The sequence below is a fragment of the Helicoverpa armigera genome, chromosome 9, assembly GCF_030705265.1.
Source record: "Helicoverpa armigera isolate CAAS_96S chromosome 9, ASM3070526v1, whole genome shotgun sequence".
In the NCBI taxonomy this organism is placed as follows: domain Eukaryota; kingdom Metazoa; phylum Arthropoda; class Insecta; order Lepidoptera; family Noctuidae; genus Helicoverpa; species Helicoverpa armigera.
Window position 1 is genome coordinate 1,219,051 of NC_087128.1, and position 24,479 is coordinate 1,243,529.

The window sequence follows — 24,479 nt, forward strand, 5'->3', positions numbered from 1 at the left end:
ATGCTTTAATTTAGACAAGTGTATAATCGACTAAAAGAGTAGATACTTCATCTCAATTTCCCAACCTACAAGTTTTTTTTTGCAAATTTGTCAAGAAGCTCTTCGTTCGAAGTGAGGGTGTTAAGTTTTTATCGTTTTCTTTAGTGAGATTTTCTTTTCTTTTGGTTTGTTATGTAGACAATGCAGATGCAAGATGATGTCTGATCAGTTTAGAAAAGTAGAACCATATTCTCCGAAGTCCTCGCCGCGAGGAGCGAGGTCACCAGTGGTTTCTCGTCAGGATTCCTCTGGAACTCTCAAAACTACCATCTCACTCGGCAAAAACCCGTCTATAGTGCATAGTGGACCATTCTATTTGATGAAAGAACCTCCAGGTAGGTCTAGCTACGACGCACAAAAACTGGTGTAATTATTTATTTACAAGCAATACATTATTGACTATATTTACAGGAGAATGTGAACTCACAGGAGCAACTAATTTAATGGCTTATTATGGACTTGAGCACTCGTATAGTAAATTTAATGGCAAAAAACTTAAAGAATCACTATCTTCCTTCCTGCCAAATCTCCCTGGAATCCTTGATGGGCCTGGACAAGAGGATAATAGTACTTTAGGGTCGGTGATAGCTAAAAGGCCTATAGGTGGTAAAGAATTACTACCACTAACAAGTGCTCAACTAGCTGGGTTCCGGCTCCATCCAGGGCCATTACCTGAACAGTACCGGTATGTAAGTGCCACCCCACCAAAGCGACACAAGACCAAACACAAGAAACATAAGCATAAGGATGGGGTGCCCCCAGGACAAGAGACACCACTTCAAGGTAAGCAACACTATTCTGCAGCAATATTTATATGTACATGCTTATATTTCATAACATCTTCATTTGTGTAACAGGAATAATCTTGAAACAACTCAATCCATTAATGAAATAAGTAAAATCTTATTACACTTTTGATTTGATATTAATGTTACCTGTTCACAATAAATCTTGTATTTCTTAGTAACTGGAACCAAACTCATAACATATCCCTAAACATAATAAAACTTGCATATCACATTAATTAAGGTTGTGATGAATGTGAACTTGACTTATTATTTGTATCAACAGACTCCTCCAACCCAGACACATATGAGAAGAAACACAAAAAGCAGAAACGGCACGATGATGACAAGGAACGTAAGAAACGGAAAAAGGAGAAGAAGAGAAAAAAGCAGAAACATAGTCCCGAGCACGGCGGTCTCACGCCGAGCCAGCACCCAATACCTTAAGCTATTGTACTTTAGTATGTAAGTTGAAGCTATTGAGCCCAAAGAGACGCCATATAGTCTTATAACTCAGTTACACTCAAGTATGGGCTGCAACCAAAAAGGATTTATCTCAATGTTGACTAAGGGTCAGTTCACACCGAGACGCGACGCGACGCGACGATACTCAAAGAGGCCAATGATTTCGCGCTGCGCCGCGCTGCGCCGCGCGGCGTTGCGAGACGCATCGCAACGCCGCGAGGCGCATCTTTTAAAATCGTAGCAGGACAACGCCTCGCTGCGCAGCGAGGCGCCGCGAGGCGCAACACATTTAATAAGTTTTGAAACTTTTGGTAGTCCATTTTGTAATAATCATAAAACTTTTCTGGATAGTTGGCAATGTGGTCAAAAGACAAAGTATGGAATTCACCATGAATTCTTCTATTTCTCCATAAATTATGCACCCAAATACTTCTGTGTGATGTCTTCTTTTTAATTTTATTTTTGTACACTTCATCCTCTTCCTCTTCTGCAAGAAGTCCGATTATAACAAGATCCCAGTCTATCATTATATTTTCAATTGAGCACTCGACCAAACTGCATCAATTCTAAATGAATTCTGGACGGAAATAGTAGAGAAGTCGCCACAGCGGCCTCAGGCTGCACCTCGCGACGCCGCGCTGCGCCGCGCGAGGCGCAGCACCGCTCTTGCACGTCGCTCGTCCGGCGATGCACAGCTACGTCACGATACGTCGCGCTACGCCGCGAGGCGCCGCGCGGCGCCGCGAGGCGCAGCGCTGCGTGGTGCAACGTAATCTGAATTCTCACAATGTAATGTGTATCTTTTCGTGTAGTGAATAAAGTATATTCTGAGTCGCTCTGTGAAAAATGTGCGCGCAGCGTCGCGCCGCGTCGCGTCTCGGTGTGAACTGACCCTAAGGTGTTTCTGGTGACTAGGCTGCAATAACTGTATATAATTGTATTCTATGTAGATTTTTTATTATTCACTTTCAGCTTAACATTTACCACATGAGTCTCAACTATCATAGTCTTTACTCCTTTTTCAAATTTTCAGGCAGCCATCACTCTGAGTAGTATTAGATATAGAATTAGCTACAAATAAAGGTGTCATTGGGAACAGATGGAAGATTGTTTATCAACAAGAAAGATAAGAACTGAACTGTTAAGAATTTTTTGTAAGAAATAAATGGTGATGGATGAAAATGTTATGTGGACTTGCTACAAAACAGTATAGTAAAAAATATGTCTTAAATAAAATAGAAAGCTACAAACGATAATTGTTTTACAATTAATTGAACAAATGATAATTGTTTTGCAATTAACCATAGTTTATATTTCAGTATTCTGTAGTTTTCAAAAACAATATTTGATTACAAATTATCTTAATTATTATTTTCTTTATGGCTTGAGTTAGCTGGTCTAAATCTTGTTATAGATAGAGTTCGCCAAATCTAATGGCCGCTTGCCTTTGGAGCATCTCCGCCGCCCGCTGAAGCAGATATACGATATTCTGAACCGCCATTATCCTTGGAACGAACTCTAGCAACTTAATGTTTGGAAGGATAAGTTGTATGAAAGGAGTGTACTGTGTTCATAGGAATAACATTAGTGATGTATGTTAGCTTAAGATAACTCCCGTCATCTCTTTGGGCTTGACTCTTATGGAATTAAGTTATAATTAATAAACATAATACAGTAATGAAGATTTAGTTATTTTACCATTTTCTTAGAATTCTTTCCATATTTTCAGAAAAGCCATTGTAAATATTCATATCATACATCATTTTGTTTTATTTTATGTGTAAGAAGTACCTACCACTCTCATAGACGTAATAAATTTGATAGAATGTTATCATGCTGTTTTATTTATTGCAGTTTGTTTAAATCCATTTACCCATGGCCAGTATTTTTACTACAGTTAGATATGTGATATGAATGAAGTAGTAGATCGATCAATGTCCCAAAGATCTGAATAATTGTTGCAGTCACTTTATTTTGTAGTTCAAACAAAGTTTGATTAGAATGTAATACATATTATGATGTATTGACATAGTATTCTAACAATTTTTTTTGCTAGAATACGCTGCATAGCGATCGATGAGTTCAGGGTCATTGTTGGTTTATTCATAACATTTCAGTCGATATTTTGAGCGACAGTGTTAGCTTCACGACTGTGGCAAACCGTAGAATTCCATGGTTTTACTTGATTCACTTTCACTTGGGGTCAGTAAGCAGTGGTGGGATTTGCGTAGTGACAGAAAAGGCTACGTGTCGCTGGTTCGATAAATATTTGTGTATCAGGTATAGGTGTACCTTTGTAGGTACAAAGAAACAGTGCGTCGATAGTCTAAGATGAAAATAAAATAACACATTCAGAGCGAAATTTATTCAAAATATTCAAATTTATACAATATTAAGTCTGTTTTCGCTTCATATAAAAAGACAGTTGGTCATTCATAGTTAAATTGAAAACAAATAAATTAGTAATGCAGCACCAAAATACATACATCGTACTTAAAAAAATTACGTTCCTACTTACAAATTATACTGACATTGATCTTTACTAGGCAGGTCGAAGAAACTGACTGTATGGCCTGTCAGACATCCACTTCAGCCTGTATATGGACACTTCCTCTTACTTACATAGACGATTCAGTATAATTCCGCCCATATACAGGCCAAAGGTATGCCACGCTAAACGCAAAAATAATTGAACAAGTTATTGACCAAACACGCAGAACTTCGGTTGATATCAATGTAACGATACAAATTAGCGGCAGACTCTGGCCAGAGTGATAAGTCGGTGGTGTCAATAAGGTCTTATCTGACCACAGTCAACAAATGCAAACAGACACCAATTTGTATAACGAAGAAGTCTGATCGGAAAGTCCTACTTGTTTGGCCAGTACAGAATTGACTATAAAGTTGTAATTAAACGCGCCATAAGAGTAACATTTTAATAAAAAATCTACAGATATACAATACATACATATAACACGCATACGTTGTACATATAAACATCTGACAAGCGCGTCTCTACGGCTACCCGCATTTCCAATTCGTCTACTCGTTACTACGATACACATAGTTTATTGTATTACTAATACATTTTGGTGCGCCATGGCACTGTACGTTAAGTGAGCATCACTAACAACTATATTTATATATAAGCGACAAGTTCGATAATCTCCTGTACATCGTTAGATAATACATACTACGTTTTACTCAGTTTTCTCCCTCTAACTCAAACTAGTTCGAGATCTAATCAAAATGTTCACAATAAAGTAATAAAGAATGCCACAGTAACAAGATTAAAATAATTTACAATGATATCAGTACAACAGCATGGTAACTTTGTAGAATCGTGAATAAAAAATCTCGAAATATAAAAAATACAATGGTCAGTCCCACGAAAACTCCCGTCTTCGAGTCCCTAATCCTATTGGACGTTTTACCTTCTCAATAGACTATCACATAATTCATGGGATACAATTTTGAGCAATTATATTACAGATAAAAGCATTATAAATAATTAAAACCGCCGGAACAACGATCTGTGAACTAATATAGAGTTGCATCAAAACTTAACTATTTGGATTTGTGATACCAATGGCAAGTAACAAATCGATCACTCCAATTGTGTTATTAGTAACAAAGCGAATCAATTCGGCAAGCTAAATAAAACTTACATACAATACCTATACAGAAAATACGAACGTAGTTAAAATAAATAATTATTTATTAAAATTAAACAAAACATTAATTATACATATTATCATCATATATTACAGGGAATATTCAATTATAAAAGCGATTTACAATAGTTATATAGCGGTTATACATAATACAACCATATTATTTGCATTAATTAGGTTACTCTACAACATTTTTGCATTGCCACGTTGGGCATGCAAAGTACATCTACTGATTCATACAAAAATGTTGTAGGTTACCAAAAGCATTGGTTCAGACGGGGCAGCCATAGCATTTAATCAGACTCATTTTCTTAGTTTTTCTTGAACTATCCAAAATGTATTTATCGTTAAATCTAATACACATCGTCCGCTATCGCGCCTGAACCAACCGGACATGAATATCTTACAAACGGTAAAAGCGTCGCCGAGCTTTCACCTAAATGACTTACGGTTACATTCCTTACGGAAATGCCAACATTTTATGGAATAGTACTCATTCGCGAAGTCTTCAGTTTGGCTATGTTAAATGTATAGGCGCATATGATGTTTTTCCCAGACTTCGTGAACAAGTCTACTTCTTCACTCATACATATAAACGTCATACTCATCTCTTCGCCTACAAATCTTAAATTGTTAATAAAAACATGCGATACATTTTAGTTTGCTACCGACCATCAAAAATGTATCGCGTGCCACTGATGCGAAATGTGAAAATTATGATCAACATAAAAGGTCGAAATCATAAAATCTCAAGTTATTAGAATTAAGAAAAAAGAAACTCAAATTATTATGTTGAGAATGTTAAATTATTATCGACTGAATAATTCAATGTTTGACATCTCCTGCATACATATTCTATGAAACATATTTCTATAGATGAATGTCATAATATATGAAAATGATATTTTTTCTGTCGGTACGTTTGGGTCAGTCCTCACCTACATGCTTCGTTCTGCGTTCCATTTCAGTGTATCGCGCTATCGCCGATGTCGTAATTCGTGTTTATTGTCACAGGTCTTTCAACAACGCGGACTTGGCATTCTTGAGTTTGTCCAGTCGTTTCGTGAGGTGGCTGTTCTCAGTCTCCAACTCCTCAACCCGGTTGAGAGCTTCCCGAGCCTGCAATTCAATAATCAGTCTTATTATTTTGATACAAGATTGGTTTCACGTAAATGGGTTTGGTAGCGTTATATACAGTCATTTATATTGGATAGCCATTGAGTTACAGAGCGTTTTATTTACTGTTTTAGAACGCTTTGGTATAGTTTGACACATACATGCAGAAGGGGTAAAACCGGCAGTATTTACATGTTTAGTTAACACTTAGCGGTTGTTTGACATTGCACACACAGTTGGGAGTGTGGGAGACGTTTGATCGTGTCAACAACAGTTGCGTGTTTAGGGTAGCACACTCTATGAGTAAGTATTCGCGACTGTACCGTTAACTGTCGCCATTATTGATAACGGCCCAGAAGTCAACGACTTCCTGAAAATCAAATTATAACATGTGTGTATTATATAATGTGACTCTTATGTATACGTTTGGAGCCTACATTTGGTCATTATGTAGGAATATTTTTGCTGTGATATTATCTGCGTCCTCGCACTTGCGTTAACCGACGCCCATGGGCGAATTTGGGCTCGTAAATTCACCTGTGTTTCAGGAGAAATGGTATGCATTTTTTAACAATATTATATTTATTCCTTAGCATCTCTCTCCCTGCATAGTTTATTGGCCCGACCCTCGGCTTTAGTTACCTTTCTTTGCAGCTGCCTTTGTTTGTTCTGGTGATGACTGCTCGGCTTTTCGTTTTAGAAGCACCTAGTACAAGTTTATGTTGGCTACGTCTCTTTACAGTCGCTGTCTTTTGTTCCAGCCTTGTTTTTGTCATTTGCTGGTCTGTCTTTGCTGGTTTTTGGTTTCCGCTACTGAATCTGGGAGTAACTTAGTACAAGACATACCTATACCTTTCTCCGCAGCCGCCTCCTCTCCTGCATTAGCTGATCTTTGTGTGCTGATCCTGGCAATCTTGCTTTACTTCGGCTACTGATTATGAGAGATTCTTATCAAATATCTTAGGGACCTATATTTATTTTCTACTAGCCTGGCAAATATAATGATTTTTAGTGTGTGGTACATACCTCTCTCTGCAGTCGTCGTCGCTCCTGCTTGAGCTGGTCCTCGTGTTCGTCCTGGTGGTCCTGCCGCGCCCGCAGCCGCGCGAGCTGCGCCTCGAGGCGCGCCACGTGCGCGGCCTGCAGCGCGGCCTCGGCCTCGGCGCGGGCGGCGCGGCCTTTAGCCTCCGCCACTGACTTGCGGACTGTCTCCACTGAAATCGATAAATTGTATTTGTGTAATATTTTGAGTGCTGTCTAAAATGTTATACATTTACATAAGGGAAGTATATTAGAGAGTATGTTATATAAGTATATAGAGGTACGTATACGTAGCTGGAGTCAAGCGCGGATCCAGTCCTCAAAAAAGGTTGTGGTCACAGCTACTAGAAAATCGGAACTAGAAACGGCTACTAGAAAAGTACAAGTCGGAGCATGAAAATGCTCATTAAAAATTATGCAAGTCTTGAAGATCCAAATCTATTTCAATCAATCAATAACTTCTAGTAGCCAGTAAGCGAATATAGGGACGGTTTGAAGCATTTGGTGCACTTCTCAACTATTACCAGTGGCGGCACCCAAAAATAAAACGACAAAATAAAATTACGAACCAATCTAATAATGCTAAATATGCGATTAACGATATTTGACTTTTTTTAATATATCTAAACGCATATTATGTATACTCACTATCAGTTCCGTCTCTAGCTTATGTATCGGGTGCAATCATTACTAAAGCGCCCCTATGTATGGAAAGATTGTGAGTAGCTTTGTTTTTTGCGCGAGCGTAGCAAGCCGAAACATTTTTAGATTTCGTCGTAGTTACCAAGTTATAAAACCAAAAGCGAAGACACGGTATAAAACTGTACGTTGCGCGAGCGCAGCGAGCGCGAAATTTTTGAGCTCTGTGCCACAAACATACGCATAGAAATTATAAAAAAAGTACTGTGAAATTAAGAAGCGAGCGCAAAATTTTGAAGTCTTGGGACACGAAATCACCCAAACAAGTAAAAAAGAAGCTACTGCTAAGTGAAAAAACCGCGAGCGAAGCGAGCGCGAAATTTTTTGAGTTTTGGAACAAAACAGTACCAAAACAACTAAAGAATTTGAAATAGTGACTATTGTAAATAATAATAATTTTATTGTAATAGACAGTTGCGTTGCTGGGAAGTTTGTTTTGTTCTTCACCGCTTCTTCTCAACCAGAAAGTGCGTGTCGTGCGTGAAAGAGGGCGTTATGGGGGGTGCTACCCTTTTCTACTTTCAATTTTAACTTAAACTAATTTAACGTTTTCGACATTAGACTTAAACCGTAAAGCGAAGAAACCGCGAGCGTAGCGAGCGCGAATTTTTTGAGTTTTGGGACACAATAGTACCTCAAAAGCTGTTATAAAAAAAATATGGTGACCTCGAATTAGTAAACAACAGTCATAAAATTAAATGCATCAAAAAAAGTCTTATTTTGTTCCCTAGTGTTATCATCAGCTTTTCGATTTCAAAAAACCGTAAAAGTGTGATGTGAGAAGTCTAATAAGGTTGTGGGCATGCCCATCGTGCCCACAACGGTGGATCCGCCCTTGGCTGGAGTTTAAAGGGATTTTACTTAATGGTGTACTGAACATGATAACTCCGTATGTTAAGGACTACATAGGTAGAGTATACATATATCGAAGAGCAATGATGCAATATATTATAAAGTACTTCAAAGAAGAAATAAATGTAACATAGTAAGTAAAATATCTCACAATTTCCCCACCGGCAGACCCGTAATTAATAATAGCATATAAGTTGAAATACTGACGTTCATTCTCGTACTCTTGGTCGTGATGGTTGGCGACGCCGTTCTGTCTGGCGGCTCGCTCCTCGTTCAGCTGCAGCTTCAGCTTGCGAACTTCTGACTCCAGCGCCTGCTTCGAGCTCACCAGCTTCTGCAACCGCACGTCTGGAAACGGAAACCATTTCAAAATTAGATATTTGTGTGCTGGATGGATGCGGGTTGCTCATGACTGAAATGCTTAGCGTTCGCTGGGGAAGCTTACGTTCAGCAGTAGACGGCAATTGGCCGTTATGACGATGATGATGGTGTGGTAATCAGGGGTGTACTGCTTGCATAATGTTAAGTGCAAAGAAGAAACTTTTTTGCTATTCACGAGTCTTTTTTTGAAAGTTTGTTATGCTTTGATATTATCAACTAGCTTCTGGCAGCGGTTTCACCCGCATCCCGTGGGAACTACTTCCCGTACTGGGATAAAAAGTAGCCTATAGCCTTCCTCGGTAAATGGGCTATCTAACAGAAAGAAAGAAATTTTCAAATCGGACCAGTAGTTCCTGAGATTAGCGCGTTCAAACAAACAAACAAATAAACTCTTCAGCTTTATAATATTAGTATAGATGAAAAAATTACAAAGTTTGTTATGCTTTGATATTATCAATGAAAAAATTATAACTTTGTAAGATGTCTTTACCTCTTTTTATAATTACTGAACAGCTATTACCAGTACACACATAAATAAATAAATAAAAATCCCTCTCTCTGCTTCCTAGTATTGGCGATTTCCACATATCATCTACTCCGGGTACGATGCATGTGCCTTTATCATAAGCTATTGTGTAGAGCAACATACCGAGCGTCCCCTCTCCGGCGTCATGCAGCAGCTGCTGCGCCTCGTGCGTGACGAGCGCCAGCGCCGGCACGTCACCCATTGCTTCCCCAGCATTGCCTCTCGCAGCGGGCTCCAGCGCCGCCGCGTCGATGAACGCGAAGCCCGCGCTGGCGGCGGCCGCGTCGCGGGCTCGGACCGCGTCACGTGCGAGTGTGAGTGACGCGACTACTGACTCGTGCTCGCGGCGTAAGCGCTCGAATGCTGAGCATTTCTCCTTGTGCTCGCGCTGCAATTGTAAAGTTAATTTTCAATAGGTTTATTGAAATTAAAATTTAAAAAACCCCCGACCCAAAAAAAGTACGCAATAATTATGACAAAAGGTTAAAAACGCTAAACCCTATAAAAAGCAAAAAATAACTTAACACTACGTAAACTAAATTTTGTCGTGTCGGGGGACCGCTCAAATTCATTACTTTAGATACGTGGTTTTTTTTAACGAATTTTGTTATTAGGTAGGTATCATTTGATTTATGTAAGTATTTATGAAGGTAAAACGCGGTCCCCCGACACGTCAAAATTTAGTTTACGTAGTGTTAAGTTATTTTTTGCTTTTTATAGGGTTTAGCGTTTTTAACCTTTTGTCATAATTATTGCGTACTTTTTTTGGGTCGGGGGTTTTTTAAATTTATAATTTAATTTTATTTCATGCTTTTTAAAGGAGCTCCTTAATTTTTCCTTCTTTCATTTAATTTATTTTATCTTAAGTTGGGGTCGCTATATGCGATCTCGGCCAAAGGAAGCTGTTTAACAATCCTCATGACAAACTGGCTCTGGGAGAATTGCACAGATTGAGAAACAATAAAGATTAACCTTTGGACATTCTAGATTTTCAGCAAAAATATAAATCGGTTTATCCGTTTCATTCCGACATTCCAGGGTTTCATCCGCCACATCCCATTTCCAGCATCAGGTTCTCGTCAATCAGAAACATGAAGAGAACTCGTCAAGACAAATTCAACAAGCCCAAACTCGATGGGTTTACTAAAAGGCAGTTCAGGGTTACGTCTCCTACCTTCGTGCCCTAACAGCAGACCAGCTCAGTGGTTCCAAAAGACATTAGTGTTTCAAATTTCAGATCCCACATATACTTGCAAGTAAACTGAGCGTGTAACATTCCTATCACATCTAGCAAACGAGCTGATGACCTTGAAGACCTGAACCGATTTCCACCAAACATAGCTAAGAACACTCCCGACTGACATACCTTTTAAACAAAAAAAACCGCATTACAATCGGATCATCCGTTTGGGAGCTACGATGCCACATACACACACACACACACACACACACACACACACACACACACACACACACACACACACACAGACACGTCAAACTTATAACACCCCGTCGTTTTTGCGTCGGGGGTTAAAAATAAGGTTTTTTGTTGACAAAAATCCTAGAAATATGTATATGTTTTGGTGTTTTGATAAACCACTTGTTCAAGGAGGTTCTGTTTAAGACTCTTGAAGACAGATCAAAAAGAAAATAAACAAAGATCGCTTAGCAAAAAGGTTATAGCGCTAGCAAACAATACGATTTAATAAGTCAGGGCCCAATAGCGAATTAAACTTGCACAGCATTCCTTGGAATCAAAAGACATCGTATCCATATGCACTTGTCCACAGCTAGCGCCAAGATGGATATGTGGATGGATGGTAGTATCAAATGCAGCTCGTTGCTTTGAAAAATTATGCAACGAGCTGCATTTGACCCTACACCCCTCATATGACATATTTTTTACACCTCCTAAATTTTCAATTACCTATGAACTAGGATTTTTTTTCCCAAAAGTGGCTATGGAATTGTTCGAAAGAGTTAGTGAGAGTTTCATAAAAAAGGGCTCCAGGAATAACATGAATAGGTTTTATTCTGTAAAAGTTTGATTCATTTGATAATTTTCCAAGTAATAAAACAGATTTAGTGTTGTTACCTGTAGTTGCGCATACTCCTCGTGCAGCTCCTCTATCCTGTCCTTGAGCAGCTCGAGCTGGTAGCCGAGAGCCGCCTTGTCGTTGTCCAGCTGCGCGTTCAGGATCATCGCCTTGCGGAACTTCTCTTCTACCTCCTTCAACTCGTGCTGCAACGGACAATAGAACCATTTAGAAAACTGACTTAGGCAATCTGTTTTCGCATTCAGTAAAAAATTATAACCCTTCTGAGTTCTTCTTCTGGTAAATTGTCTTCTTATTCCTTCATCTAGGTTTAAAATACGATATTCGCAGGGATACAAAATACATGATAGCTCTATTATCGACCAATTTATTGTGGACTCAACAAAGGACTCTTTTGGTACCAAGAAGACAAGATTAGTGATCGCTGCTATTACTTAAGAACTAGAACTATTAAGCTGCAGGTTTTCTGACAATGATGACTGTCAAAGTTCATCTGTCTACCCTTTACTTTCATAACTATGTTGGGTTCAGCTTCTAGAATAATCAGATGTAGCTGAGTACCAGGTACCAGTGTTTTACAAGGACTGACTCAACCCCGTTACTTGGCATCAAAAATCTTATAAATAAATTATCTTTACTGTAGCATACCCTGAGGTCCTTAATGCTGAACCCATCATCGGCGGAGTCCTCAGAGCTGCGTCGTGGTGAGTGCACGGCGGGGCTGAGCGCCGCCAGCCGGGGTCGGCGTCCCACTGTCTCTGTAAGCAGAAAGATTGCATTTTTAGGTCACAAAACTTTACTATATTAAAAGGTTTCTTCTGATAGTGACCTGCTAAATAAATAACCGTGACGAAACTGGCCTTAACTTTATGAAGCAGTTTATGTTTTTATTAAGTCTTGTATACGTGCCAAGTTTATCCAACTAAACTATAAAGAAGGCGAAGATATTACATAGACATACATACATAGGTTAACAGCTCTTTCAATTTTCAAACATTTTGATTGATGACCCATGTAGCAAGAGCTTCACCTCATTTAACCACAGCCTTACTTCTTTTACAACTTCTAACAGAAATACCTATCTCTTTAAGGCAAAACTGGTGTTGGCACAAAACAGGCGTTGTCACAAACCTGGTGTCTTCCCCGCATACATATCGTAGGCCTTGTCGGCATGGTCCTCCTGCTCGCGCTGCTGGCGCTCCAGCTCGCGCATGCGTATCTCGCGCGCCTCCGCCCGCGCCGCCCGCCGCGCCGCCAGTCTCTGCTCCGCCTAGAACGATACAATATCAAGGTAAGACACAAAGTTACGGGTCCAAGAGCCGTCAGACCACTGCTCAAGGTTTCGGTACTTAGATTGATGGAGAATACATTACTATGAGTTCCTAAACAAGGCCTATGTGCTCTGTACTATGAGTACACAGCGGTATACGATCTCTTATTATATGTTCAGTGCGTCCCACAACGTCTACCTTAGCAGACTGAACAAGATAAATTCAGATCACCCATGATTCACAAATTCATTTGGCAAACATAGAGGATATCGTAATACAAGTTTAGTTTAACGGCTGATTAATTAACATATGATATTTGAAAGCGTTGCCAGTGAGGCTGCGTTTGCGCAAGGCGTGTGGGCGAGTAGTTCTCGTAAGTTACGCATCTCCAATTAGCGCGGCCGGTTAGTGTAATCTGCGCGAATGCGTACAAGCTGCTAAGTGGATTATACTAAGATATTGCACATGTTGTGCTGTAAATTAACTGGCTGTCCTCATGTTGTTTGTGTGTGTAACTAACTAATCCAACTCCTTTTTTTCTACCAGGCACATTGAGTTCCTAGAATCACATAATGAGTGAACCATTTGCTTCACAGAAGCTTCCTATTGTTAGTGTTTCTATTGATATTTATAAATTCTGATATCCGTATCTACCGGATGCTTCTAAAACGTGTTGAATGTATAAATATGCGATGATGTCAGGTTTTGAACAATCACTGTCTGAAACGCAATACTAACAAGAGGACTGGATCTATCACTCAACCTATCAGTGTCCACTTGAGGACTCACGCTGACATGTTTGTATCTATCTCTGGACTCAATAAGGCAATAAGGGTTCGGCTTTCATCCTAACTATAAGATTATTGGACAGCTTCTGAGGACTCTTGTCGGGCAGAAGCTCAGATTCCGGCCATAGGACGAATTTTGTAGTTGTTATAAAGGTGGTTAAGAAAAGACTACAATGTCTCAAGATATAAAAGACTCAGAAGTAAACCATCGTTTTCATCTAACGAGGAAGTGAACGGTAAACACATACTATCTCATGAGGTGAAGATTAGCCTGTCATGCTGTCACTCAAGAACCAGGTTTTCATAAGCAAAGTGTGCTTAAGTAGATAGTACTGTATTCATACAAAGAGCAGTGTTGACAACGTACAATGCAGTTAGAAATCCTAAAGCGATCCGTTTACCGCGATACAAAACAACGCCCACCATATAATTTGCTCACAATCTGATACAATAGCATTTGTAAATAATAGGCAATTTAGTACTGAGTATGCATTTGATACGTGTGACCTAGTTTTTAATACGCCTAACTGAGTTAGCGAACGAACCGGTAAACAAGATGTATTGCGCAAAATTCGCATTGTTTTGACGCGCATTAGGGCTGAGAGCTTTGCCAAATGATGGTAATTAAAACATTACAGGATTACATAATTCTGCCACAAGAGAGCCATTAGACGAATAATTTCGCAGGGTTAAATTAGCGTGTTAGGATGGCGTGAGACATGATGGGGTCGTAAACTATGGCCTGGCGTGGGCGGCGGGCTTGCCCCACACGCTCGGCTAAATACTCAGACGGTCACATATCACATCCATCATATTATACTACACACAATACGATGTCGGGAAAACCCTGTACTAGACACTCGTGAGGTGTCATTATATTAGAGGTATAATTAAAAATATGTTATCGCAGTTTTGTACCCGAATATGCAAGGAAACGTCTCAAAACACAGTAGTCCTTATTTACGCAATGACACAGAAATGCCACTGAATATATTCAAATTAAACTTGCAAAAATGTATGCAGAAATAATGTAAAGTGTAAAACGTGTTGACATTCAAAGCATTATGATGCGAAAATGTTGCGCAGTGACATGGGCGTAAAGTTTAAAGTAACAGTTAGATGCGGGTGACGGGAAGCGGTGGCGTAATAGTGCGATAACACTGCCCTTCCTAAGTTCGCATCGCACTCGACTATTATTACAGCCTTATCTCCCGTCTTCCGACCATCACTTTCTACGGTAGTGCAGTCAACCAGGAATTTTTGCATTACTCTGCAATCGACACTAATATTGTAAAGAGGAAAGATTTGATTGTTTGGCATGAATAGGCTGAGAAATTACTTGACTTATTACAAAGATTCTTTCACTATTGGGAAGCTACATTATCCCCGATGAACAAAGACTATGTTTTATCCTAGTACAGCAAGAAGTTCTCCCGGGACGCAGGTGAAAACCGCGGCCTAGTATAGGCCTTTTTCCGCGGTTTATGTATAGGTATATAACATTCTAATATCCGCGGTATTTGACATTCTAATATCACCGAAATATTAAATCACTAAAGATTTGGCATATGAGTCAACTTACAAAAAAATTATAAAACTGGGTAAGTATCGATAAAAACACAAAGCAACTTGACTTGGACAAAGCATCGAGACGCAAAACGAAAACCTTAAAAACAAAAGATATCACAATCGGTTAATGCACGAATCGATTACAGAATGAGCTCACCGGTGATAACGTAAAAATGTGATAAAATATGTTCTGATTCTGAACCAGCTTAGTTTAAAAGATATACAAAAGACTTGTCACACTACACCATAAGAACAGGCTTTTAAACATTTACATAACAAAATATTCATCAAAAATGTGATTCACGCCACATGGCAGTAAGTAAATAAAATGTCTGTCGGTGACATCACCCTTGAACACAATGCTTTGAGGATACGAAGGTCATTCCCCAGCGGCCGGTCCTTGCAAACACGTGGACGCCATCAATTGATGAAGCTATTGTGCCAAATGAGGAAAATTCGCGTCAAGTCGATGATGAATTAGAGGATTTCTAGTTTGGACAACAAATTAATAAACTAGTATTAGTGCATTAGAAACCGATTGACTAATTGAATTGTAAATACGATTGGCAGCTATTGACCAGCAAGGATAAACAGAGGTGTTCGGTGTTCCAGTTAGAGGGCGATAATCTCGAGCGGACACGGCGACAGCATGCCCTGTTGCTACTGTTTACCAATATGTCTACATTTTTATTGCTAGAGCACTTCAAAGTGATTACTCTTTCAATCAATCATAGGTACTTATCTTTAACTCTATGCACCTTATGTTATTGCGGTTTCTGATTTTTCGCAAAATGCAAGCTCATTACTTATTCAACACTTTTTTGCTTCATTTGACACGCTGTTTACATTTCCTGTAATTGAACGATTGCTCAACGAATGCAGTGTAATTCATACTAATCACCTGTTGCATAATTTTGAGAATTTGGTCTTTTCGCATTAGGAATTTAGAATGGAAGAAACAGTGGTCGTTTCGAACAAATACGCGGTCAGAAAGTCGTGACGTGCTCGCTATGGCACAAATTTGGAACATGTCTTTGGAATCGTAAACAGAGTCATTTGACTGTGAAGAATGATCGTCATAGTTGTCGAGACAACGGGTGAACATGGCGTGACAAATCGTCACTGTTGCTTAGCCGAACGTTAATTGTTTGTGTTGTTATACAAACACATAACTCAAGGATGCGCAATATGGGAGCGAGCGCAGAGGGAACCTGTCATCAACATATTAACTAAAGCATATCACAAGTGTTGAATGAAAACATCCTAGTTATTCTATTCAATACATACTAGTCGATGATACAATACTGTTTAAACAAAACACTGACGAGGATAAATATTTAGCACATTCCAGACTACCTTATACCAATATTTAAATACATGGTCAAGAACCAAAAGTAATAACCAATATATTATTATAAGAACCGTCAAAGTTAGATAATATCAGGACAACAAGGACAATAAGGACATAAGCAAGGCGGTTGTGGTTGACCAAACAGTTACAAGATCCGTGTAATTAATACCTACGTTCGCGAAAACTTGCTCGAGACATTCAGTATTATAATCAAGGCATAATAACTTACATAAAGGATCAAAATACGAATGGACAGACAAAATAACAGCTGCAGTGGTGCCATCGCGAGCTGACTGCCGATATGACGTCACCAGAGACGTGACAACACCATCACATAAATGTTCATACTGATGTCATGTGTGTAGTGACCAATATAATGAACGGATTGCCACAAGGGCATGGGAACTATAACTCTTTGCCATTGTGTTCAAAATGTCTGGGTATTTGTTTAGAGATGAGAAGGTGACTTACATAAAGGACCAAGAGATTGCAGGCGAGTGCTAACAAGCTCTCCGGAAACGTCATATCTATGCAATCTAGCAGCACGAGGTCATCTCACCGCAACAACGCGCGATTGCAAACTATACACAGATCTAATCTGACCACTAGAGTATCGTAACAACACAAATCACGCAGTCACGACGATTTTACACATCAAGTAGCACTTCATGTGGTAACTTGTGTGTATTTTCCACAAAACACTTGAAAAGCACATTACTTACAAAGTGGCAACTAAAGTAAACGATATTCACCTGAGACAACTAAATTCGGCGACGACCTTCAAATCGCTCAGACCGTAGCAAAACATCAAGATAAGATAATTCTTAACTAGCTTTGGGGCCTTTACATTAACCTTCATAGTTAGTATAACTACAAGTACGAGTTCTTACGGTAACTAAGGGAAGGGGACTCACAAGCTTATGAACGTGACTCACCTTTAAATCAGTTTTGGAAACGGAAAATACTTCGGATATGGCATGACAAATATAAAATTCAAAGAAGGTTTATGAGGTCAACACTATACAATTTGCTATACGTACATGGTTTTGCTGATCGCCAAGAATGCCAACTATTGAAGGATTTTGGTCACCATGCGAATCTCTGCGCAAATCTGATAACACTAAGCTTTGGTTTTCTGAATCACTTGAATGGGCTTCACTGTTTTTGCGACCGTTCATTCTGGGTGACCCATCTACGCTTCCATTAGAGTGTCCATTAGTAGCTGCAATTTTTTCAATATCCTTATTCACAGTTTCATTGATTGGCAAGTGTGAAGGCTTAGCCTCTTCATGGCGTTCGACGATAGTTTCGTCATCAGAATCTCCAAAATCACCATCAGTGAAGGCTTCTCCGCTCTCTTCGTCACTATTGTCAGGCGTAGCCAGTTCAGAGCGCTGGCCCATCATTAGCGTCACTGATTACCTGTCAGGTACTGTTGCACTTATTCGTAGAACACAAACAAACGGGGTGGCACACTGTTTTCGAATTCTCACATCTGCCGCATGCGTCAACAAATGGTGTGTGTGCGCAGGCGACTAGATTGCAGCATCGTCTCTGCCGCTTGAATAGAAAGGAAGGACGCAATTTTAACACTGTGCTCTTCTCGAACTGCACTCTATTGCTAATCGCGATAACATTTATTGTGAGGTATAATAGCTTTATCTTATCGCCGATGTTTCCACTTTATTAAACGCTCCTTGACCAACATTCTTTATTCGCGAGTCAACTGCACTGCTGTTTATTATGATATCAATAAAATTGTCTTTAGACGCACTTGTCACAATGATTGTTTATGTTTACGTATCTCAGTGAACAATAGAATTGAGTCACTGGTGCCAACGAACATAAGTTATCCGCGCGACGGTGCTTGTAATTGCCGCGTTAGGGCCACTAACACGCGTGTGGTTACGGCGACGTCTGCGACCGACTGCGAGTGACCGCCATGCTTGGGCCGCGTATCACACTGCAAGCTATCGTTACGTTATGAAATAAATGCCTTGTCAAAATTAATGAGGAATTACTCGAAGGAATCTATCACATGGAAACATGTGTGTTCCGGTTGTAATAATTCATTTTGATATACTATCCATACACCCGATGCGTACATAAAGACTGGGCTTTGGAGTCAACTGTGTTGAAGATCAACGATGCCGTATTAGATTTGCCATTTCTCTATTGTAATGCATACCATCTTGCATTGTATTCATACAATGTGATTCGATATGTTGTATTATCGGAATGACACATAAACTACAATATTTCGTGTGCACGGGGCATTGGTTAATTAAGCATTGTAAAAACCTGTTAGATATATCGTAAGGAAATACCGTTGTAGAGAATAATTACCAAATTAATCGTTTCCCAGTAATCAGTTGAAATCGACAATTAAAAAATCACATAAAGTAAAACGCAGCAAGGCAATGCAGATCGGTGTGATAGTATGTAGGTTAAAAGTGCTAGATAATTTTACTAGAATTAATGATATTGGTTCGCTAAGTTATTAATACACACGTATTAATGTGACCAATGACATAAACAGTAAAATAAATTTAATAATAGTGACATTGAATTTATCACAGGAAAAACATGTAGCAATATGGGTCGATAAGCAAACATAAGCAAGTCATATTTATTTTTATAATGAGAATATTAGCGAAGCTCAGATTCATTTAAAAAAGCTTCCGGAAAAAAACATGACCTGTGCTGATGTAGAAAAAGAAAAGTATGAGATGCTTAAGCTAGTCTGCATTTAATTAAATTTTTCATGACTGAATCCATTCGGATATGCAACTCAAGTGATTTGTTGGTAAATGAACTAATTACTTAAGGAAACTAAAAGATACCTTGCCATTTTCTCATCAGATCAAACTTCTACATTTCAACTGAGCACTCTGGTGCAAAATAAATAGCTTTCACAGAGCAGGCAAGATTGCCTCATCCGGGAAACGAACTAATGAACATTCAACTCAGTAGCAGTTGAAGAAATGCAGTTTTCTTAATACCTAATCATTGTGAAACTTGTCGTCATGTTTTAGAGCTTTTTTATGAGTTCTGCTGCAACACCTTTCGATTTCAACAGTAGGTAATAAAATTATACAACAAGGTGCAATTCGCGCATAATCACTTCTTCAAAAATTTTGGTAACTTGCAGCAGGTCTTCTGATTTCTTCTTACTGCAACTATTTAGATGAGCATTAGGTAAATTGAGTATCAATAACCATGAGTCTTCATCATTTAACTCTATTGCTTTCATTTAAAGGAGGACTACATAAAGTTTTCGCATGACACGAACGCCTTGATCGAGGCTGACTAGTATAGGTTCTGATTTTAGAAACACCAATATGTTCCGTGAGCAGTAACGTTTACGAGCTAGATAAGAAATCAGCAAAGCAGTAGGTAAAACCTGGATTATTACATCAGGACACGCTAATAGATACCTACCAGCCGTATAAAGGCTCAGGCACGTTATAGGTAAGCAGAAGGAAGTCAAATGGTGCAATACAGTTACGTATATTTAGTTGCCAGCTGATTAACCAAGCTGTATGTTTAGCGGGCTATAAAAAGTCAATTACTAGAGTTATATTGCATTGCAGCACCGAGTTTTTATATAGCGTGCCTGTAACAAGGTGTTGCTAAATAGGGACCTCTCACTGAGCGAACCAGCCAGTAATGGTAGATTAAAACTAAGGCAAATATGTTGATAGAAAGCCTTCAACGCCCCTAAAAAGTATCCAAAGACAGTAGATAGTTCTCAGAGCAGTTAGAAAAGCCAATTCGTGTCTCATAGAATAAACATCAAATGCAAATCGTCATGCAACTTTTATGCTTATTTAGAAGATTATGCATCAACAATAATAAAATAGCTAAGGTCGAAAGTTTAAGGTCAAAGAATGAAGGTTAGGCGATCTAAAACCTGTGTTGTCTATTTTGATAAGCCAGATTTTCTGCAATCTTTTCGACAACAGTCTTGGGATATGAAGACCAACGTTTGGTCCTGCGGAACGAATTATTTATATAACAGACAGCTTTCTAGCTTGTAAGGTAATATGTATTATAATTTCCCGTTGTGGTACTAGCGTAGACTTGCTCTCGGCCCCACAGCGGACCTCAGACAAAGGGGCAAGGACGTCACGGCTTCGCTGGCCAGCACAATGCCTGCCCTACACATCTAATATTAAACTAGACTCTATAAATAAGCATAGCAGATTCGGTCCTTATAATTTATTTTCTTGTGACGAACAATGTTAGGCGGATAATTATAATGTATTTAATTGCAGAATATAGAAAGTGTGCTAAATTGACGTTTAATTGGTTATCAATCGAAGATGAAAATGCTAATAAAAAATATTACAAATTGGTTTCTTAAATTGGATTATTGCAGTGGATTCTACACATATTGGTGGGAAAATAATAGTGATTATTTTAATAAAATTGTTTTAAGATCAATATGGTTATTAAGGAACAACTTAATATTTTCTGGTTATCCTATAAACGTACTATAAACCACGTTCCATTTCCTTGTTATTATTTTTAAATGATAAACACCAAGCGTTAATAGTCATGAGATCATTATAAGTTATAAATTATTTAAAGTGCAAATTAAAAACGTCGCATTTAAAGATTTATGCATGTTGTTGATTAGATTTCTGGTCGGTCATAACCATAAATATAACTATTCATAAGAAACGCGACAGTGAACACGGCAAGGATTTCACTATTTATTTCTACACTTCAATTAACATCGAATCGTCTCGATACAGGTATTGCACGCACGTATCAGCAGAGCGCACTAAACCGAACCACAAACAGACAAACACTGAAATAACGACTACTACACAGCCGAGTAAGGAACGAACGCAAGAACTGCGCAAACGCAAGTTGACCGCACGCGTGAAAAATAATCGAGATATCTGCCACGCGACTGCTGTACTGCAGAGAGTACGTAAAAACCGATTGCGGACGATTAACTGTTAGAAGATCGAACGGGATCGATGGACGGCGAGGTGCGCACGCGACGGTACGCGGACGTAAATATCGTGACATTTGCGACGCATCCGATGCTATGGAACAGTCGCCAACGCACGTGAGATGCGCTTTCGTAATAGCAGAGGTGAATGATCGATGTCTCAGCTTTTTATTGACGACCGAGTATTTGATGATATTTTAATAAAATTCTAGAACATCGCGACATTGAACTGGAGCATATTCATCGTCAGGTTTACAAAGTCAAGTGCTTCGCTAATAAAATAAAACGATTGATGGCATAAACACAACACAGCTTTAGTTTTATCGATAATATTAAACAACGGAGACACGCAGAGTCGATTAACATGACGATTATTTCGCTCTAAATCAAAAGAAACGATAGGGGAGCTCGACGAGATGGATTTATTTATAGAATGATTAAAATGTCCTGTGTGATTCATGAGTGAGGCGCCTGTGTTGTGTGGACCACACGCGTTCGTTTTTATTGCAATGAAACGGAATGACACGAGATTGTGACAAAATGTCTCATATTATGCAAATTTTTGCTTTCACCGCGGTCACTGCGGACCAGTCGTGATTCTCTGTACTACATCTACAAATCATTAAATGCCTTGTGTGGGTGCCGTTAAGTCTTTTGTTGCATAAACCTGATTCAGTAATTGTGTACTTGTATATCCTTATCCGATGTTGTAATACTTCCAGTCTCGTTGATTATGGTAACAATTATCCAAATCCAATTGCAATTATGTAGTTTAATGAGAGTACCTCATTAGCAAATGTGTACCTAGCTTCCAGAATACGATGTAACGAATACTTAGTTAATTAAAATTACTAGAATTATATCTACTTAGGTAAAGCTTATGTAATGCGGAGCTATCATAATAATTTTACTTCAGAATGTATGTAATATAATATACAATACATTATGAGTACTTAAATCTAAACAAGCGGATACAAGCAGAACTCGTATCATCCATTTAGCTAGACTGTCACTATCAAGTACTTACTAATTTGGGTCTAACTAGACAAACAATCGATCGAGCCGAGGAGTCTTCGTCGCTACTGCTCTCCAGACAGTCAGACAGAGATGGCGAACGTTGAGGAGGCCACTTGGGGGTCTTCTCCGAGCACGGTGAGGGCAGCACCAGCGGCGGTGGCAGCCACGAGCCCTGGCCGCGCCACCAGGACACCAGAGCTGGCGCCACTCCCACCACCATCGCCAGTCCCAAACGCACCATAGTGCAGAGTCACAACCGTCACTAACCAGCCACAAAACAACAACACAGAATTCTCACAGCGACATAGTCACGCACTAGGAAGTGCCTGTCGCTCGTCTAGTGCATTGTTCTTAAATAATAACGTCTATTTTCGATCGATGCAGTGTCACACACTTTCACACATGCAATGTGTCACCAAGCCGGCGAGCGGACGAAACGGATTATCCATCAACGTGTCACCGCCAGACGAACATCACACGTGCGCGGGCCAAACTATCGTTTACTAATTCACATAAACACGATTGCAAAATTGTTTAGCGAGCTCAATGTTAGAGGACACCGACGCATAGCCGCACAACCGTCACGAAACGCATCATGCCAAACGAGTGAGTGGTCGCAATCAACTAAGTAATTATCTAAGACACCGCGACCGCTAGACCAGACACCCGGAGCAATGAACACGCGCGAAATCGAACGTTTTCTTAAAATTCTATTGAAAATGTCGAAAGTTGAATCGTCCGGGTGCAGCTTGGGACGGTGTTCCCTCGCGCTCGCAGACAGTCAAGTGGCGGTCGTTGACGCTGGAGCCCCCCTCTGCCGGCCGCCCAGACCGCCCCTCCAGCCGCCCGCCCAAAAGGAACAACCCCCCTGGCCCTACATGCAAGAGAATGTCGCGCGAAATGACTGCTTGCTGAAAGGGCTTCTTAGAACTGAATATGGAAGCTGCACACGTTTATGTTTATTTTTAATCCCCGCGGAACTGCGGCGTGCCACCAAATGATTCAACTTTCGGTAGGTACCGTTAGCGCAATCTGGTGGCATAAACTAGGTCAGACATGTATGCAATATTCGTAATAGCCAATAAACCATTTGTAAGGAACATTGTAACTGCATAAAACAACGCTGTAAATTCCACTTTACAAAATTATTACATAAACAAAGGTTTAAAATAGATGTTCTTTACATAAACCTGACTGTAAGACGGAAAGAACATACAGTCATTACACACTACGAGAACCTCCTGCAGAAAAGATATAATAATCTAGTATTGAATATGAATTTTAACAATGGTAAACTTTAAAGGCCAACTTTCTAATAGCAATCTATGTGAGATGAAAGGAGCACAAAGCGCAAAGCATGCCAGATAAAACTGCAAACAGTGGGCGTGATAGTCAGATACAGGACTAACAAAACATATAGCATTTACAAACTATAAACGCACAGGATTGGCCGAGAGGCGGCACTGCATCGGGATCAATACACATAACCTATTTTTAATTGACACTAATTGAGAACATATTTGAACTACACAGTGTTGTGGATTTTGTCAAATATTACATGGAAAGTACCCAAGTATAGAAGGGACAAATTTTAAAATCCAAATGCTTTTATAATTGCAATATTTTCCCGAGTTGCATCAGCCGGGGAGCGAGACAGAGGGGGATGGAGCGCAGACGGATCGATGCTGCTGCTTACGTCAGCAAAGCCCAGACTAGGGGCGGGCAGATACAAATCCTATATTAAATTATATGTTAGTACCCCTAGTCCTCTAGAATTTGATTACTCTTTGTTTCCAGAAAAAGAAAAATCAAGCCTTAGAACCTCTGCTTTCTTTGTGGGATAACGTTATTCATGCCAGTCAGAGAAGAATCATGAATACAA

The 24,479-nt window shown here is 39.5% G+C and overlaps 2 protein-coding genes across 8 annotated transcripts in view; one reads left to right on the forward strand and one right to left on the reverse strand.

The window, feature by feature from the left end:
- The first annotated feature begins 68 nt into the window (after positions 1 to 68).
- Positions 69 to 3,120, forward strand: LOC110372736 (mediator of RNA polymerase II transcription subunit 19). 2 transcript variants are annotated; one of them, XR_010276787.1, is made up of 4 exons: positions 69 to 374; positions 451 to 822; positions 1,111 to 1,390; positions 2,183 to 3,120. XR_010276787.1 is itself a non-coding variant. In XM_064036271.1 (3 exons), the coding sequence occupies exons 1-3, from the start codon at positions 194 to 196 to the stop codon at positions 1,269 to 1,271; spliced, it is 714 nt and encodes a 237-aa protein (XP_063892341.1). In that variant the 5' UTR covers positions 69 to 193; the 3' UTR covers positions 1,272 to 1,474. The 2 variants fall into 2 exon arrangements, 1 of the variants encoding a protein (XP_063892341.1); XM_064036271.1 differs by lacking the exon at positions 2,183 to 3,120 and having other exon boundaries at positions 1,111 to 1,474.
- A 519-nt stretch (positions 3,121 to 3,639) lies between these two features.
- The window catches only part of LOC110372726 (leucine-rich repeat flightless-interacting protein 2), a 28,937-nt gene continuing 8,097 nt past the window's right edge, over positions 3,640 to 24,479 (reverse strand). For 2 of the 6 annotated variants that reach the window (XM_049839433.2, XM_049839434.2), the window contains exons 3-9: positions 12,767 to 12,905; positions 12,284 to 12,393; positions 11,674 to 11,820; positions 9,702 to 9,966; positions 8,879 to 9,019; positions 7,106 to 7,293; positions 3,640 to 6,082 (exon numbers count right to left, since the gene is read on the reverse strand). In XM_049839433.2, coding sequence (XP_049695390.1) covers positions 5,972 to 6,082; positions 7,106 to 7,293; positions 8,879 to 9,019; positions 9,702 to 9,966; positions 11,674 to 11,820; positions 12,284 to 12,393; positions 12,767 to 12,905 — 1,101 coding nt within the window. In that variant the 3' untranslated portion in view covers positions 3,640 to 5,971. Of the gene's footprint in view, positions 6,083 to 7,105; positions 7,294 to 8,878; positions 9,020 to 9,701; positions 9,967 to 11,673; positions 11,821 to 12,283; positions 12,394 to 12,766; positions 12,906 to 16,843; positions 16,913 to 17,085; positions 17,322 to 17,654; positions 18,559 to 22,607; positions 23,385 to 24,479 lie in introns of those variants that run through there. The other 4 variants (XM_049839432.2, XM_049839431.2, XM_049839435.2 and 1 more) reach the window with 4 other exon arrangements.

Bases quoted from the DNA above. Each gene is read 5' to 3' on its own strand.
- LOC110372736 (XM_064036271.1), top strand. From the start codon at position 194: ATGATGTCTGATCAGTTTAGAAAAGTAGAACCATATTCTCCGAAGTCC. The intron at 375-450 runs GTAGGTCTAGCT...CTATATTTACAG, and splicing joins TTTGATGAAAGAACCTCCAG to GAGAATGTGAACTCACAGGA. The intron at 823-1,110 runs GTAAGCAACACT...TTGTATCAACAG, and splicing joins ACAAGAGACACCACTTCAAG to ACTCCTCCAACCCAGACACA.